Source organism: Plutella xylostella, chromosome 3, assembly GCF_932276165.1.
Source record: "Plutella xylostella chromosome 3, ilPluXylo3.1, whole genome shotgun sequence".
NCBI classification, from domain to species: Eukaryota; Metazoa; Arthropoda; class Insecta; order Lepidoptera; family Plutellidae; genus Plutella; species Plutella xylostella.
In genome coordinates, this window is record NC_063983.1 from 3,230,299 (window position 1) to 3,248,962 (window position 18,664).

At 38.6% G+C, this 18,664-nt stretch overlaps 2 protein-coding genes across 2 annotated transcripts; both read left to right on the forward strand.

Moving 5' to 3' along the window:
* Positions 1 to 170: 170 nt before the first annotated feature.
* LOC105390787 (protein lin-54 homolog) lies at positions 171 to 14,428 on the forward strand. Its single transcript, XM_038117297.2, has 21 exons — positions 171 to 566; positions 855 to 1,002; positions 1,354 to 1,445; positions 1,575 to 1,679; positions 2,190 to 2,421; positions 2,514 to 2,602; positions 2,726 to 2,807; positions 3,094 to 3,227; positions 3,608 to 3,713; positions 3,824 to 3,906; positions 4,006 to 4,077; positions 4,255 to 4,381; positions 4,600 to 4,680; positions 5,095 to 5,174; positions 5,408 to 5,602; positions 6,587 to 6,733; positions 7,053 to 7,131; positions 7,707 to 7,902; positions 8,244 to 8,355; positions 8,831 to 8,970; positions 13,403 to 14,428. The coding sequence occupies exons 1-21, from the start codon at positions 519 to 521 to the stop codon at positions 13,644 to 13,646; spliced, it is 2,592 nt and encodes an 863-aa protein (XP_037973225.2). The 5' UTR covers positions 171 to 518; the 3' UTR covers positions 13,647 to 14,428.
* A 128-nt stretch (positions 14,429 to 14,556) lies between these two features.
* On the forward strand, positions 14,557 to 18,624 carry LOC105390804 (SET domain-containing protein SmydA-8). Its single transcript, XM_048624383.1, has 8 exons — positions 14,557 to 14,722; positions 15,149 to 15,345; positions 15,701 to 15,924; positions 16,481 to 16,768; positions 17,330 to 17,573; positions 17,781 to 18,011; positions 18,113 to 18,201; positions 18,347 to 18,624. The coding sequence occupies exons 1-8, from the start codon at positions 14,673 to 14,675 to the stop codon at positions 18,569 to 18,571; spliced, it is 1,548 nt and encodes a 515-aa protein (XP_048480340.1). The 5' UTR covers positions 14,557 to 14,672; the 3' UTR covers positions 18,572 to 18,624.
* The last annotated feature ends 40 nt before the right edge of the window (positions 18,625 to 18,664 follow it).

Sequence of the window (18,664 nt, forward strand, 5' to 3'; positions counted from 1 at the left end):
TCATATCATATCATAAGTCCAATGACAGTTTGCAGCCGATGTTGGCTTCGTGTAAACTATGCATAACTCAGCCGTGAACGCGACAGGCGAAAGACAATGCCACAGAGTCAAAAAAATATTATCTATGGACGGTCATATTTTTAATTTTTATTTTTATGTTGGTAGTATTTGACGTTTATACGAAATTAAAATAAGCGCCATCGCGAATTATTTAATTTTATCATACAAAAATGCAATAAATCCCGATAAAACATAGTGCAAGTGCATAAATATCTCCTTGATTATTAAGTGAATTCAAAATATATAAGGTTTTCTCCCAAATTATGCTGTAGTTGAAGTGTTTTCGTTTGACCATTTGTTTTCAACTGTGCAATGGAGGGCTCGTAGCTTTTGACAACCTAAAATGGCGGCGTCTTTGAACTCAAAAATATATTGAGTCACATCATTTTGAAAACAAGTTACAACTCTCTACAGTATGAAATAACTTTTATTTTATGTGAAGTGTTAAAACTATCAGAATGGATCATCAATTAGATGACTCGTTAAACCTGGACGGTGCTATGGGAGTAAGTTGAGATGTTGTTTTGATATTTGCCCAAAAGTAATTTTGGACACTTTTCCCTCCACTGCTTTCTGTAAGTTATTACAAGCTCTTGAGTTACAGTAATCCTTTGATTTATACTAGTCATACTTGTAGTGTCTTCTCAAGCTTAGATTAACAGTTCATATATTGATAATCTAAGTTCTCAAAATTTAACTTTTATGTATGTCATGTTTTACTTACCTGTTTTCTTTACATTAAAATAAGTTATGTCCTATGTTTATTTTGCATACTTTTCTCTCCATACTCTTAGGTGGACTTTGAGCACAGTGTTGATGTAGTAGACAGTCAGTCCACTCTGGCCTTAGAAGGAAGCAGCCACATGGACGGTATCTCGATGGAGTTTGAAAATATTGAGGAGCAACCAATGCTCATGGAAACTGTGAATGAGGAAACTGTTGGTTAGTATTTCTGTAAAAGGTCCAAAATTTCATAGTGTACCTATAACATTTTATATTTCTCTCTGCATTAAAATACTAATCACTTTTACCAAGCTTTATACCACCACCACTCTCACATTCACATGACACCATAGTTAGTCTTCATATTCAATACCCTTATGATAAAGGCGGTGGTCAACTTGATTGCGCCAATTGACTATTATCATTCACATCATTTTTGAAATCCTAATATTACAGGTTCTACCTAGCTGGATTTGGATGGCCACTGGCTTTGAGACACATGTGAGATGTGGTGGCCCCATAATAATAATAATTAAATTACATAATGCCTCACATTTATTTTAATTACAGGTCTGATGGGGGAAGAGTATACTTTATCCTCAGATCATGACTTCAATGTGCAATCCAGCCAAGACTTAGAAACAACCATAATTGATGCAAATGTAAGTAAAAAATTACATTCTTTTCTGGAGTCTCTGAAGATTTCGGAACTCACTTATAATCAGATGCCATAAGTAGCTAATAGGTTGAATTATATGAAAACAATAAGCTCATTATTTTTTCGATTGCAGCAACAGAATATAATGACTTCTGAATCAATAATGGATCTTCAGTTTGAACCCAAACATATACCTACACCTACAGCATCTACAAGTACTCAAAGAATATCAATAAAGGTAATGATCTTCTTTACAATGATTGTAGGGGTTCTAACTTGCAGGATGGAGTAAAACAACTATTTAAGGTTGACGAAGGCGTGCGTCCAGTGGCCGCTATGTAAGTGAGCACATGTGTGATTAGAAATTTGGCCTTATATAGACTCGGTGCCATCCCCCCGCACCGCGCGGGACCCTTGTGACGTACCGGTTACCGGTCGCACGCCTTATGAAAAAACGTATGTTTATTAAAATAATGCATGGTTAAATATACATACAAAATGCATACAGTAGGTATCAGTAAGTAGGTAAGACATCCATATTTATATGAAACAGTACCTAACGATTCTACTTAGGTTTAATTAACTAGGTATTTAAGTAATTTATTTGACTACAACTAAACAATGCATGTGTGTGTGTGGGGTGACTGGTTGGTAGGTACATATTGTAACGCGTCGCTAACAATGATGTTTACATATATTATTCACTTTACTGTACAAGAACTAAATTTCCGAATCATTTTAATTCCAGGCCATAACTCCTAGAGCAACAGCCAGCATGCCTCGTCAGGTGGCCATAGCGCCCAAGCCCACGCCGGTCGCCAAGCAGACCCTCGTGGCAGGCAAACACTTTACTATCGCACCACGGACTGTCACTGCCATTGCACCAAAACCCATGACCGCCGTGCCCAGGATGGGCGTGGTCAAAAAACTGGCGCTCAGTGGCGTCATGCCCGGGCAAAAGGCTGGCCAAACTGTTATTGGTAAATAATTTGTATATTTTATTTGAGTGACAGGTCATTACACAGTTTATCTACATACATACTAAAAAAATATTTTTTCCATTTTTTTATAGCACAAATTGGTAAGCAGTTAGTGATGATGCCGACGGGAGGTGGACAGAAGATAAAGCTGGTGCAGTCCAGCGGTGGACAACCTATGCAGGTAATTTAATGCATTCTGGTATAAAGTGTTTGTTCATTGTATGGACGAACAATCAATCAATTGATATGTAATTTTCATTCCCCATATTTCTATTCCTATATGAAATATTTTTATATTTTTCAGGCACAATTAATATCCACAAAAAACATTATAAACGCTCAAACTGGGAAAAAGCAAGTGATGGCAAAAGTAGTCATGCAACCAAGTAAGTTTTATGTAGGCTATGCCATATTTGTTTATTTGTGACTAGTTTGAAGTTTGGTCCTAGTGCGTCCCCGTCGTCGTATGCATCGCGTTCGTTTGCGACTGATTTGATTACTGAGTAAACATACTCACACATGACATTCAAAATGCTTACGCTGCACTGGTCTATTGCCGCTAAGAACAGCTCCGCAATAGACACCTGCTCCGTGGATCCACTTATGCAAGATTGTTCTCTTTGATAACTTTGTTACCCATAACCAAATAAAATGAAACATTTTGCAACACAGACCAGGCGAGTGCGCTGAGCGCGTCGGACCAGCCGGCCGTGATCACGAAGCTCACGCCGGCCGGCGCCGCGGGCGCGCCGCGCTTCGTCACCATGCAGCAGAAGACTGTGCCCATATCCATGGCCAACAGCAAGGTAAACTAAACCTATTTACCAAAGGTAACCAAACCTATGAGACCGAAGGCTTTTATTAGCACTGGTGGCAGTGTAAGATTAATGAACGCAAATGTAATACTTAATATAATATAATATAAAACTTGTCAAGTCGCATCAAGCGCAAGTGCCGTCAATCAAATTTTTTGTCAAGTATGGTCAAGCCCGTAGATATGGACGGGACTTGTCAAGTCAACGCTGTAAACGATCAAAGTCCTTACCTACTTGGCCAAAATTTTAAAGGGAAGCCGACGGGCATCCTATTATATGGGTCTTTCTGTGTCTCCATCATCATCAGCCCATAATCATCCACTGTGTCATCCTGTGTCTTGCATGACATTATTATTACTTGTGTGTTGCAGGTGGTGATGGGCTCCCCTACGAGCTCTGGTCTGAGGTTCTCGCGGCCGAAGCAGCAGATCATTACCGTCAAGTCTTCGCCGAGTAAAATAGCACCCGCGATAAAAGGTATTTTTTCCAATAATGAAAACTATTGCTACTAAAATTTTCCGAAATAACTTCCGGATTTATTAGCATTAACTTGGGTTTTTAAAGTTGTTCTATGTTTTTCTTTTCAGGAGTAAGTGGGCAAAAGGTGGTAGTAGGTAATCCTTTCAAGAACCTGGTGTTGAAAACTGCTATACCGCACAAAACCGCACAAGTGAGTTATTTATTTTTAAAATAGAGTCAATAAAATAATTTATTCTAAATACACATATATGTTATGAATACTACGATTTACTATTTATTCTGTTTGCAGATTATGAAACCAGATGGCCAAACAATCAATCTATCTTCCGGTCAGCGACAACAAATTCAAACTGTAAATGGCGTAAGTTGAAACGTAGCAGTAGAAGTCTTTTCACCTAAGGTGGTTCTAATACATCTCTCTAAGCGATAAGGCCTCTTATAGTGCATTGTTTCTATTCGTAAGTTTAATTTAAGGGGTGTTCAATAAAGTAATAAGTTCTATTCTTAACATGCTGAAACCGTTGTGCATATTTTACAGGTGCAGTATATACGATTAGTGACGAATTCCACGTATCCTTCTAAAGTGAATGTGGCCCCGGTGGGGTCCAAGCAGCACCAAGCACTCTCAATGTCCTCGAAAACATTCCTCATTCAAGATAGTAAAGGTACAGTTTTTAATTTTAAAAGTAAACATCAATATAAATGACTTAAATCTAGGCACATGTTATATGTATAAATGTTTAGCGCTGAAAAAGACCTTATGCCTCTGTCAATATATCTTAAATAGGCCACCTATCTTATTCCCCAAGCTACCGTTTTCACAAAAAAATCCTAAATTTGAATTTACGTTTAGCACGTTTAAATAGCTTCAGTTTTCTTGTAGGTAATTTAATACAGATGTCGGCGAGCAAGGTGCTGGGCAGCCAGCCGCCGCCGCTGGTCGTCACCGCTGGGGCTCATAAAGGTACGTATAATAGGTTTATTTTTCATAGTTACAACAAACGTTACAAAGCTTTTTGTTTCAGAACCATAGAGAAAATAAACTACGATACTAAATTATTATTCGCTGGATCGAGTCCTATGCAAACCTATTTCAGAACGTATAATGCCATAGACTACGATAAGGATTAAGTTTTAAAAACATTATTCTATATTCTCTTTGAATAACTCCTTGGATTTCCCGCAAATAAAGTTAAGAAATGGAAAAGTTTGAAATTTGAAAACTTTCTCTATTTAAAAACACGATGCGATCTAGAACAGCGGTGTTCAAGATTTTTGTTCATTTGAAAATGATCGAAAGTCAGTTTGATTGGGTTCTTCGTTATTATAGCTGTGTGTTGTAATCATATTTGAAAATAACAAATTAATTTGTTTTTAGTATCGGGTAAACAGCCACAGAAGTTAGTGAGGATAGCACCCGTCATGACGAAAACTTCGCAGTCAAATACAACCACTTTGGTAAGTTATATGAAATTTAACAATACCTACTGCGTTTCCAATCATACATCTATAGCATACGTCTTCAAGTTATCTACTAGAAGGCGCACAGGACTTGAGAATCATAATAACATGGCCTAGTATTCGTTTCACCATAATCAATTTTTTCGTGTTTCTAATTTTTAAAACAGAGATTACTATGAGTAATAACGCCGCCTATAGTGCAATGAAGACTCGTTTATCTTAACCCGCAGACGAGCGCTCGGCCCGGGCAGAGCCTGCTAGCGCCGGTCCGTGTCAAAGAGGAAGTGAGAGAGGCGCCGGAGCCCGAGTACTGTCTCCGCTACCCGGACACGGAGGACAGCAAGGAGAGCCTGCGCGCGCTGCTAGAGGGCGCCACCGTCGAGCACCACCAGCAGGAGGTGGAGGTGGACTATGAGCCGCTGCCGGTATGTTTTTTTTTTATATTTTTTTTTTTTTTTTTTATTTATTAATTTATGGACCACATAAAAGATAGTTACATTAACACATTTGATAACATTTGAGTGAAATACAGGACATATGCACTTCTAAATAAAAATGTAGCCACAGCATGTGTAACATTAAAGAGCGTTACCTAACTAAAAATAATAACTTAAATATAAAGTATACAGATCACAAAATATTTTGAATACATTAAAAGTAATGTGTGTGAGCAATTGTCACATGGGCATGAGAACTATATGAGATATGAGTTAGTTTTTTTTTAAAATATAAATTATATAGATTATTTATTTATCATGAGCACAGTTGGATAATTTTGAGCAGGTGGATAGTAGTGTGGTAAATGTCGATGCTATGTTTTAAAGTATTATATAAAGCCATAATTCGGTTAATGGGGGCATGGTCTCCAACGTTTGTTCTACACATGGGCAGTGTAAACGGAGCATCTCTTATAACTCTAGCTGAGACTTTGGGGACATTTAGAGATATCCTCTGTAATAGTTCGGGACAATCAATGATACCGTGCATATATTGATCCTCGCTTATTGGAACCTTGTCGCGGTGACCCTTTTACTTACTACACATATATTATTGTTGTGTTTAGAGGTTCTAGATTTTTCCAACTTAAAAACTAATTTTCATGATAGGTTACGTTATTTTTAGATCTATTGGATATACACACGCTTAATAAAATAGGTAATTTGATAAATTCTGAGGTTTGATATTCTTTACGTCCACTGCTCATTATAATCTCATATCTCCCAAGGAGCGATAACTCTGCCCTCTTCTTCCTCATCCAACCACTACCGACTTACAGCTATATCAGTATGTCTAGTAGAGATTTTTTAGTTACCAATAGTTTTCCGCAGAGGACCATTTTAGCCAACTATAACTGTAAAACCTGTACTAGAACCTCTAGCAGCGTATAACTCCCCACCCACCTCCCACAGAGCCCGATCCCGCGCGAGGAGGTGACCATAACAACGGAAGAGGAAGAGTCTCGCATGCACGACGGCTCGGCCGAGCACCCGCTCATAGTGGTGCCGGCCGACGAGCCCGCGCAGTACGAGGAGCAGGTCGACCATTCTACTGAACATGTGAGTCTGTGGACACTTAGCCTTCAAATGTTCAATATTTGCTACGAAAAGCTGTACCAATAGTTAGATTTACCCATTCATCATCACCCTTCACGTCCCCACTGCTGGGACAAGGGTCTCCACCCAATAAAGGAAGAGTTTTATCCATATTTTGTTTAAAAACAAATAAAATTTACAAATAACTGTACCTTAAAAAAAACATAATTTTAGAAAATGTGCATTGTGAATTGAACTTATTGAATGTATTCCTCTTAGGTACTGCTATTATCTTTTGTACATGCATATGTATTCTGAAGAATAACATAGTAATATTTCTCAGGATGATTCATTCCGAGTGGGCCGGTACATGGCCGAAGTATTACAGTCTGAGCCGCCCTCGCCTCCTGAAAACGAAAATGGTAATAATTACGTATTATTTTTAAAACGCGTAAATAAACAAACAATATGAAAATAGCGGCCTTTACATAGATGGGAATTGGAAGAACTATTCAAAGATCTAGGATTACAGCGGGAAACCTTGAATCTGTCCGCAATTTTTATATTGTTTCTTTATTCACTCGTGATTTAAAATTCGCTCTTGTTTGCGCACTTCGATTAAAACCTTTGTTTTATCCCTCTTATACAAATAAATAAATAAATAAATAAATATGTGGGGACATCTCACACACGGCCATCCGACCCCAAGCTAGGCAGAACCTGTGTTATGGGTGTCGGACAGCTGATATATCTACACAAATACATAGATAGATAGATACTAAATATAAATATCAACACCCAAGACCCGAGTACAAATATCTGTCTTTAAACAAATATCTGCCCCAGCCGGGAATCGAACCCGGGACCTTCGGCTCAGTAGTCAGGGTCACTAACCACTGCGCCATTCGGCCGTCATCATACACCTACAATCAATAAATTTTATAAACACACCATAGGTTATCACAAATTTACTGTAATAAATATCCGTAATTCCCAGGCATAGACGACCTGCGGCCGCGCAAGGCGTGCAACTGCACCAAGTCGCAGTGCCTCAAGCTGTACTGCGACTGCTTCGCGAACGGAGAGTTCTGCAACCGCTGCAACTGCACCAACTGTCACAACAACTTGGACAATGAGGAGCAGCGGCAGAAGGCCATACGCGGGTGTCTGGATAGGAATCCGAACGCTTTTAGGTATGTTGTAATGGTATTGTTGTTACATCATCGTCATAATTCAGTCAGTGGTATCACTACAGATCAATGTCCCTCTCAAGGAGCTCTAAAACACTGCGGCCCCGGCCTTGCTCATCCAGCGACTACCTATTCTAAAGTAATTAATATTTTCATAAACAGCCCATTGGTGCAGTGGACGATTGTTTCGTAGGTGAAGGCCAATAATATTTCCTGCACCCCCATTTTCGCAGATGCACATATATTAGTCCTAATGCAATAAAAGCCACCCTTATCATCAAAATTTTATTATAACTTTTTTGCCAAGTCCATTGAAATTTACACCCTTATTTTATCGTATTCAGGCCTAAAATAGGTAAAGCGCGCGCGGGCGGGCCGGAGCCGGTGCGGCGACACAACAAGGGCTGCAACTGCAAGCGCAGCGGCTGTCTCAAGAACTACTGCGAGTGCTATGAGGTTAGTGTGAACCTTTATCTTGGAAACCTGAAAACCTCTCATCAAAGAGAGGTATATCAAAAGTGCGTGTTGGCTGATTTAAATGGCTGTTATTATTAAATCATAATACCCATTTTGTTGGACCTGGTTGGACTGTTGTTACTTGAATAAGAATTAATGAAATAGAATTAAGCTAATTTTTCGAAATCATACAGCAAAGGTTAGTGACGTCTGTTACTTCCTTTCTGCTTACAATTCTTTTTTTCCTGTATAAACTAAGCGGCGTGTACTCGATAAGAGTTTGCTTGGACCAAGCTTGCTCTCATGAAAAAATATTATGCGATGTCGTTGATTGGCTTTTGTGCGATAGCGCTCGAATCACATGTTTCCACATTATGAGTAGCTCCCTTCTGTCATTTGCGATCCGTGCTTACTCTTAGCATGTAACCCCCTCCAAGTTACACCAATTTGACGGTCCTTCCCTCTGCCCCCACAGGCGAAGATAGCGTGCACGGCGATCTGCAAGTGCGTGGGGTGCCGCAACGTAGAGGAGGCGCTGGAGCGGCTGCTGCGGCGGCGCGAGGCCGAGCACGACCCGCCGCGCGATGCCTTCCGCCCGCCCGCGCCGCATCTCAAGTACGTAACACTCTTGTTTATTTATTTACTAGCTATTCCCGCGAGCTTCGCTTCGCCTTTAAAAGTTTTCCCGTGGGAATTCCGGGATAAAAAGTAGCCTATGTTCTCTTTCTGTTCTGCTTTCCCAGGGTCTAGACCATATATTATGTCCACCAAATTTTATTCAAATCCGTACAGTAGTATTGGCGTGAAAGAGTAACAGACAGACAAACAGATACAGTTACTTTCGCATTTATAATATTAGTTAGGAAGTTAGGATTAGTTAGGATTCCTTTATTGCACAAATATAAACATAAGTGTACAAAGGGTGGACTTAATGCTATATATTAGTGATGTAACGAATATTCGCATTCGCATTCGCATTCGCGAATATTCGCATTTTTTTGGATATTCGCATTCGCATTCGCAAGATTTTGTGCGAATGTTTTGCGAATATCAGTACTTATTAACAAAAACTATTTGAAAATAATGGTAGGTTAACAAAATTTAAATACATTCGTCTATAACTTTTTTATTACAAGTTACCCTCTTAATCACATTTCCAGTCTTACTTTATCATTTGGTATTATTTATTTACTTTGGGAAATGAAACTTTAGATGTTAATAGTTTCATTAGACATAAACAAACAAAAAGCGTATTTTGACAGTATACAGGGTTATTTGCAAGTACAATGGAACATAAAAGAGTAGAGAATAATTGAGGGCGTTGCAATCTAAGAAAGTGGCCACACTATTATAGTATAGAAAACGGACAAAAGTATCACGATACTTTAGCAGAAAAAATCAAAACGAGAAATGTTTCAAATATTTACTAATTACAAAATGCGACTTTTTGGGGAGGTTTATGTTAAGAGAAGAAATTAGTAGGGGAGAGGGGGGCAGTCTTGAATGAATTTCATTAAATCAAATCAACTGTAACTTTTATTTCATTGTGTATTTCATAATGTTTTTTTGCACTGAAACATGTGTTGGTTATCCCATTATGTAATTACTATAGGAGAAAAGTGATAGTATCACACATCGATATTTTATTACAGTTTTTTCTTGCTCAGGAAAAAGTTCAAATGTGCCCCGGCAATTCTTCTAAAACTGTGTTTACCGATTTTCCTGCAACAAATTATTTAATTGGTCAGAAAAGCAGTGACTTGCAAATTATTATGTCTGGAGAATTTATACCGACTCTTACACTGAGTTGCAGAAAGGATCTTTAAGTTAATGTCGGCATTAAATGTATTGTTGCCTTGCTTTGACAGTATACGGACAGAAAGAGACAGACATAGATTTAATGTCCACATTAGCTTAAAGTCCCTTGCTGCAACTCGGCATTACATATTCTTACACATATTTTTACAATAGGTACTCTACACGGAGAGACCGACACACATAGACACCTACAGCTGTAAAACTTATCGATACCTTTTTTGAGTCGGGGGTTAGTAAAAAAGTATCTAGACCTGATGTTTTGACAACATTAGCATCATTGACATATATATTACTAGCGTAAGGACAGGGCCTCCCACTCAAAAAAATGGCACCCGCGCTTTGGCCCTAAAATCGTAATTTTAGGGCCAACGTTCCTCAGTCGACAGTTGTCTGTGGCCGAGAGATGGTCTTGTGAATCTTGTGATAAATATGTAGTTGTGTTGTGAAAGGCAGCAAAAACCATTATACGAAGGTCAAAAAGAAATATCGAATATCGTATCATCGGTAATTACCATTAAATTAAGTAATAAACACATTATAAAGTGATAATTATTTTACTACCAAAGTCTACAATGGCCGCGCGCTGTAACCTTGTGCGGACGTCATTTTTTGTTGACTATCCTCCGAGAACATTTTCTTGTTGCACACACTTACGTTTTGGAGTGTGATTTTTAGTCCATTTGTACGGGACGCTCTACAGGTCTACAGCCCAAAACAGTTTTAATTTTAGTCGTTGGATTTGTCTTAAATTATTGATATGGCGCCTGCAAATAATAAAACAATGTCCGGGATGGTAAATTATTAACGCACGTACAAGGTTACGTCGTCAAGATAGTTGCTAGGCACTGACATAGTTCAAACAAATTATGACAGATAACAGTTATTTTGCTTGTATGAAGAAGGTTTGAGTAAAATGTTCTGAAGGGCCTATCCTTCCTTTTGAAATCATTGATTAGCATCCAGACCCTGATGTCATGTAACGTTTGACACTAGTATTTTCTAACCTCTATAAGAATAACAAATACACATTGAAAGGCATTCTATTACATCAAAATAGTACTTTTTTACAAGAAATATAAGCAATGTATGTTAATGGTTAGAAATTAAGTACCTACTCACCAGTATAAAACGCTGCTCTTTCATAAACATCGCATATATTGACTAATACTTCTCCAGCCTCATTCTCCGCCAAACATCGTAGGTAAACGCTGTAAATCATCTGTCTAGCTTCGCTGCGAATGGTTTTATTCATTTTCACTTCGTGAACAAACTCAACAATCCACAAAACTCCAAAATTAAGCAAAATTCGATTTGTTTATACAGGAACAGGGCGAGTTTGACATTCAAACCATAGAAACAGACCACAAATCACGAGTTTTTTTTTATTGCCAGGTTTAAATCTGTTTAGTTCCAAAAACATTAATCTCTACTCTTTTGTGTTCAGCTGTAGACCTGATCCTTTCAGGGGGTGACCTGAACATTTCCAATCGATTGAACCCTATATAATGCATAATCCGTAACCCCTATAATGCATAATCCGTATAATGCATAAGTTTTTTTAATTTTGTGCATGCAGTGTTTACCTATAATTGTTTGCGCATCTAGTTTGTATTCAATTATAGAATTGTAAAAGTTTTGATGTAACAAATGTTGGTAAACCACAATAAATAAATAAATAATCCGGAACTTAACCATTTCTAAGATATTTAAGATTTTTTTTAAATGACAACATGTTATGCTTAAATCAGAAAATAAAAAAAACTAGCCATATTTCATATTTTTTTTGTTGCTTTGCATACGTGACACCTTAATAAACTAATTAAAATAATCAAATGTGCATTGACTTAAATTAGACACAATACCTCAAAATAATTTTAAAAAATTAAAAAATATTCCAAACGTAAAAAAGAAATAAGTTAAATTAAAAAAGAATAACATGTGACAATTTTTTGTGCACTTCAACTTAAAAGCATTATCAACTTATAAGCTTTCACATAAGATATTTCAATATTAAATCGATTTAGGTATCACCAATATATGGCCAAAACAACCAGCACAGGCGGACAAAATTTAATAAGAAAACTAACAAGATTAGCCCAATTTAAAGGTAAAAAGTGTGATTGTTTTCAGTCCTGTTGACTTTAGTATGGAAACCCCTATTGAGTGTTCTCCGTCTTCTCTGGTTGTTTTGGCCATATCTTAGTGATACCTAAATCGATTTGATATTGAAATATCTTATTTAAAAGCTTATAAGCTAAAAGTAAAAAAACTTAAATATAAGATATCTTAGAAATGGTTAAGTTTCGGATAATGCATTATAGGTTCAATGAATGTAAAATGTCTTCCTCTATCACCTCTTGAAAGGATCAGGTCTACTTACCAATAACCCTGTAGTGTCAGAACAAGACAGCCATAGATTTAAATACGTTTAAATGTTTCGTGTAAGTCATCCTCAGAAACTGCACACAGTCGCAGTGTGTCGTTACAGTTACGGAGCAAACTAAAGTGTTACTACTTTTACTAAAAACTGCGACTAGTATTGGCTAGTCTGATTCGGAATGCGCCTAGAACGTAACGTACCTCGTTCAGTACGAGACTGCCACTAAACCATACAAATGGCTCCAAATTTGAACACAAACTGAATATTCGCATTCGCATTCGCGAATGTCGATATCAGATATTCGCATTCGCATTCGCGAATGTCCAAAAACACACATTCGTTACATCACTACTATATATATATATATATATATATATATATATAAGCATTTTCTACCAGTCAACCCATAGGAGGTGCAAGAAAATTAAATGATACGGTGTGCAAAAAGAAAACAACACTAGTATAACACAGTTATCGTATCGGTGACAAACGCGAGAGCTAGACTAGGGTTTTTCACCGTGATAAAGGGAATGAGTAGTCAGAAAAGGTGATACGTTACTCGTGACGGTACCTTTCGTTCACCCTTATTTATCACTCTTACTTCAAAAGATATACGCTTAACTTAAGATGGTCAGTTACAGAATCAAGACAAAGAAGGATTCTTTTTATTAAAGTCGCACTAAATGTCGCGTTAAACTCTTTAAATACATGGAATTTTATATGAAAACCTCACCAGCTACCTGACGGAACCCTTAGCCGTCGTCATCAAAACGCACCAGCAGTACGCCCAAAACATCCTACAAGGCGTGTCTCACACTCAACCCTAACTAACAAGCACACGTTTCACAGGCAACCCTGCAGCTTCATGACGACAGAAGTCATAGAAGCCGTCTGCCAGTGCCTGATCGCGGCGGCGGCGGAGGGCGAGGGCGCACAGGAGAAGGCGGAGGTGCCCTCCATGGACAACACGAGCGACCCCGTCACGGGAGTCATTGAGGAGTTCGCGCGGTGCCTGCAGGACATCATCAGTGCGTCGCATCAAGGGCCTGGCGTTAATATGCTAGATGAAGTCAGGAGTCGGATAGGGTTGTAGGTGTTTCTGCTGTATACGTGGTACAAGTCTTGTCACTGCTCACTACCTTGTTCACTCATATTCTGCATTATTTTCACTCAGCTAGTAGTGCGCTATGTTGTCCTTTTAAAGGTAAGAAGCGAAATAATTATTGCAAGTGAAACGCCAAATGAAATACAGAATTTGATTTGATATTGGATTTCCATAAGTTCGTAAACAGAAATCAAATAAGATCACATTAAAACCGTGTTCCGCTTCTGATCTACTGGATATTTGGAGTTATAGTACAGTTTGAGTGCATTACTGATGTAGATCTTATTTTTCCAACGCACTTGTTTATTAGAAACACTATATCAGTCATATTATTGCATTACCCGAATGTTCTGATTGAGAGTCTGTGATGTCATGTCAGCCATTTTATACTAATGTATTTTAATATGTAAATACTATTCTTATCTGAATAACTGCAGCCTTGGGTATTTTTAAAATATTGAATCCTAGTGATTGTAGAAGTCTGTTTTTTTATATCTACTTGATCGCATGATGAAATACAATTTGTATTGTGTACTGTAATGGGTTGAAAATATTTTGGGATTTTATGCATGTGTGCTGAAGCCAACTTAAATTGAATTCACAGTAATCTTAATAATGTTAAGTGTATTATAAGTATGAATCAGATTTTATACAAGTTGTTATTTTGGTAATAAATAAACCTAGGAAATGCGTTGTAAATAGATGTAGACAATTCACTAGTCATAAGAGAGGTACCTTTCAACAAGGTTATTAATAAATGCTATATTTTCTATGTGAATTTTATTAGTTTCCTTACCAATATATTTTTTAAATAGTTATTCAAGCTAGAAGTTGTTGTATCCCTATGTCGTCAGTGAAGATACGAGTTCAGCATACATCTATCTAAAAATATCACAACGCGAGTGAATCTAAATATATCGCCCTAGTATTGGTTTCGCCGTGTAAACGATATCTGCGACTCTGCAAGAATTGTGCAGTGTTGTGACTTGTGAGCGTGTTTTATAAGTGTTCATAATGAGTGATTTTACAAGATATGAAGTGAAGAAGAATGAAAAATTAGGAAGGTACGTTTTTACTATTTTACGTATTGTTAAAGTTTAATTATAATCAAAAGTGGATAATAAAAGTATGGAAATAAGTGTTTATAACTAATATTGTAACTTCATGATTTAAAGTCACAGCTAAAATAATTCATATCCAGTGATGTACAAGTAGTGGTAACAACTCTGTAAGACTCAACAAAAAAATTTCTCCTTTCAATTTTATATCCGCCGCGCCGGTCAGCTGTCAAAGTAGTAGTATCCTTAAGCTTGTCTTTTTCTTATGTATTATTACCTATAAATAAATAAATAATAATAATAAGTACTTATTAGTATTGGGGAAATGCTGAAAAACACTTTGTTGCACGTTGCACCTATTGCATGCTCTATGGACCCGTTACTCGAATAAAATAAGCCAATCACAGCACTGCATTCAACACCTGATTGCAGGTACCTAGTAGCGGCGCGCGACCTGAAGGGCTCGGACAAGGTGCTGTCAGACGCGGCGTTCGCGCTGGGCCCGCACGGAGACAGCGCGCTCGTGTGCTTCCGCTGCCACCTGCCGCTGCTCAGCAAGTTCGTGTGCTGCAAGATGTGTGCCGTGGCCCCCGTGTGTCCGGGAGATGGATGTCCGGACCATTTGCCTAGTAAGGAAGTTTTTTTATTGATAATTTTATGCCTTATGTAACGATGTTAGCCAATAAGGACAATGGACTATGACGGCTTAAATGGCTTAAGTATACGTTCTCAGTAGGCATACTGTTTGCAGCCGACTGTTAGCGGCGTGTTAGTTTTGCGCTCTACGTACCTACCTAACTACGCAATTTTGCGGCATTACGGGCCCCCAGTAACTAGTGAGCAGTTTGCTTATTGGGAACGCAACCTTAAATATACCTAGATCCAGGAGGATCTCTATAGGTATTTCTACCTATATACTATATTCCATGAGTAGATCCAGCATATTTTGGTAATCCACTCAAATGAATACCTAAACTCTTTCAGAATTCCACAACAAAGACGAATGCGACCTGTTTGCCAAGCTAAAGCTCAGTATAAGCCTCAGTCCGTTCGCGATGGTACAAAACGTGGGAGCCCTCATTGTGTTGCGAGCGCTACTGAAGAGGTCGAGCGACGCGCCCGCCTGGGCAGAGTTCCTGCAGCTAGAGACACACCTGGAACAGAGGAGGAACACGGAGATCTGGGAGTATTATGACAAGACTGCTAAGGTTAGTTTGGGTTTCTTATTTGACCCCCGGTAACTAATATTGTAAATTCCGCTGGCTGGTACTGTCTTCTTAGCATGTCGGTCTATAACACTTTAGGCTTTAGCTAAAGAAGACTATAGGTAGTTATCAATATTATGCTTTATCATCAGTCACATGAGCGCCAGTCGCTGACTGACAAGAGTGACTGTACATACTGTATAGTGCAGGTGGGTTATTCCGAATTTCGGGTAATTCCGATTTTTGCCAATTTCTTCCAAACGCAGCCATACTTTGAACCGTGGAACCATTCACCTTGATGGCAACTTAATCTTCTACCTTGCTTGGGTTCCACGGTGCAAAGTATGGCTGCGTTTGGAAGAAATCGGCAAAAATCGGAATTATCCCAAATTCGGAATGTGGGTTATTCCGAATTTGGGATAATTCCGATTTTTGCCGATTTCTTCCAAACGCAGCAGTACGCTATTTTCGTGCACTAGGGAAATACGAAATGTATTTACTTTGAAATCACCGTAACGAGGAAATAGCAATTTATAACTCAATTTTCTATTTTTTACAGTTCATAGAATCACTAGGCCTTCTAGAAGGCGAAGAAGACAAAGACCTAATACAGAAGATATGTGCCGCTATCGACGTCAACAGTTTCGAGGTCCGCGGCCCGGCGATACCCGCTATAGGTTGTGCGGAAATACTACGAGGAATTTACTTGAAGGCTGCTTTATTAGCGCACGATTGTATCGGGAACACGCAAATGTCTATCAATGATAATAACCTCCTCGTTTGCCACGCTACCACTGATATCAAGAAAGGCGAAGCTATAACTTATAACTATACGGATTCATTAAAGGTGAGAAAATGTTAAGTTAAATGAAGAATAAAGAAATAAAGCTTGTTGTGTAGTGTTATAGAGGGCGTCACTCGGAGCCATCGTCGTCGGATTTTTATATAAGCAAGGGAACATACACATTGGATCCAATCGAGACAGCTAACTGAGTTAGTAGGTAACTGTAGGAACTGTACCCCGTACAATATAGAATATAGTGGTATATTATTAAATAAATAAATAAATAAATATGTGGGGACATCTCACACACGGCCATCCGACCCCAAGCTAGGCAGAACCTGTGTTATGAGTGTCGGACAGCTGATATATCTACACAAATACATAGATAGATAGATACTAAATATAAATATCAACACCCAAGACCCGAGTACAAATATCTGTCTTTAAACAAATATCTGCCCCAGCCGGGAATCGAACCCGGGACCTTCGGCTCAGTAGTCAGGGTCACTAACCACTACGCCATTCGGTCGTCAACGTCAATTGAATCTTTACCTTGAATTTCAATATAAAAATTATTATAATAATATCACAGTTTAAAGTAATAAACCCCAATTTCCTTCCCAGGGCACAGGTCTTCGCCAGCAGCACCTCATGATCAGCAAGTACTTCAAATGCGCGTGCACAAGATGCGCCGACCCCACGGAGATGGGCACCTACATGAGCTCGGCCAAGTGCCCGCACTGCAAGACTGGGTTCCTGGCCAGAGGAGAGAGTGACGCCTGGAACTGTCTGAGTTGCCAGAAGGAATTTGAAAACTCTAATATAGGGCATAAGGTGCAATGCTGCACGGATAAGTTAGGAGTTATAAGTGAGTTGTCTATGTGTGTAATGTGCATGTTATAGTTATACCTACTTTGTCTTTATTTATACCTATCTTATTTTCTACGTGTGTAATGTGCATGTTATACCTACTTTATCTTTATTTATACCTATCACTGTACTTAATAACGGAAGTCTAAAAAAAACATTCAAACGTTGTGGTGACCTATGATCCTTAAAATATTTTCTTTTCCAGACAAAAAAGACGAGAAGGAGCTAGAGGAATACATTCGAAATGTATCAATTATACTAGCGCCGAACCATTATTTGCTGGTGGACGCTAAACAACGACTAGCGGGCGTTCTCAGAGACACCATTAACCGGGAGCCGCACCCCACTAAGAGGATATTGAAAAGGAAAATTGAAATATGCGAAGAATTGCTGCCAGTACTTGAGAAGTTGAACCCTGGGATCTCTAGAACGACAGGTAATATATAATAGAGATTAATAACGGTAAAATCACGTTGAAACTGCAGAATTATGTGTCTCAGTACATAGTTAATATTAAACTAACTCTTTTGTTTCCAGCTATAACTTTGTACGAGTTGCATGCGGCGATGGTTCAGCTGTCGAAAAAGTTGTTTGATGCGAGAGAGATTACTGGATCTGACTATATGGTAAGTTCTTTAAAAAAACTATTAAAATTCTGCCTGATTTGCCGATATTTTTAGGTGATAATCATCATCACCATCAGCCAATAAATGGCATGTAGGTACTCGACATCCCCTGAATTATTAATAATACGTTTTTGTTACTTTTCAGGATGAACTGCTCAGCGCCGAGAAACTTTTGAAGCGTTCTTTAGAAATGCTCTTCATAGAGCCCGGAAACTCCCCCGAGGGCGAGCTCTGTTCCAAAGCCCTGGAAGAGTACAGAGCGCTGAAGGCGACCATCGGAACTGTCCTCGACGGCATCCACGCCGAGGGAAGGACCTACGTCAGCGCAGCCGACAAGGAGCAGCCTGTAGCTCAACAGCCTACTTTATAATAAACGTTTATAAATCTTGTTTGTTAAAGTACCTACATTAAATTGTTTTGAAAATAGCATGCAGTGCAATATCTTTTCTTCTTCATATACGTT

What these genes read in the sequence shown, in the direction of transcription:
- LOC105390787 (XM_038117297.2), top strand. Translation starts at nt 519, where the DNA reads ATGGATCATCAATTAGATGACTCGTTAAACCTGGACGGTGCTATGGGA. An exon ending in TGTGAATGAGGAAACTGTTG is followed by an intron (nt 1,003 to 1,353) that starts GTTAGTATTTCT and finishes TTTTAATTACAG; the next exon opens with GTCTGATGGGGGAAGAGTAT. An exon ending in GCGGTGGACAACCTATGCAG is followed by an intron (nt 2,603 to 2,725) that starts GTAATTTAATGC and finishes TATATTTTTCAG; the next exon opens with GCACAATTAATATCCACAAA.
- LOC105390804 (XM_048624383.1), top strand. Translation starts at nt 14,673, where the DNA reads ATGAGTGATTTTACAAGATATGAAGTGAAGAAGAATGAAAAATTAGGA. An exon ending in ATGTCCGGACCATTTGCCTA is followed by an intron (nt 15,346 to 15,700) that starts GTAAGGAAGTTT and finishes AAACTCTTTCAG; the next exon opens with AATTCCACAACAAAGACGAA. An exon ending in TGGGATCTCTAGAACGACAG is followed by an intron (nt 18,012 to 18,112) that starts GTAATATATAAT and finishes TTTTGTTTCCAG; the next exon opens with CTATAACTTTGTACGAGTTG.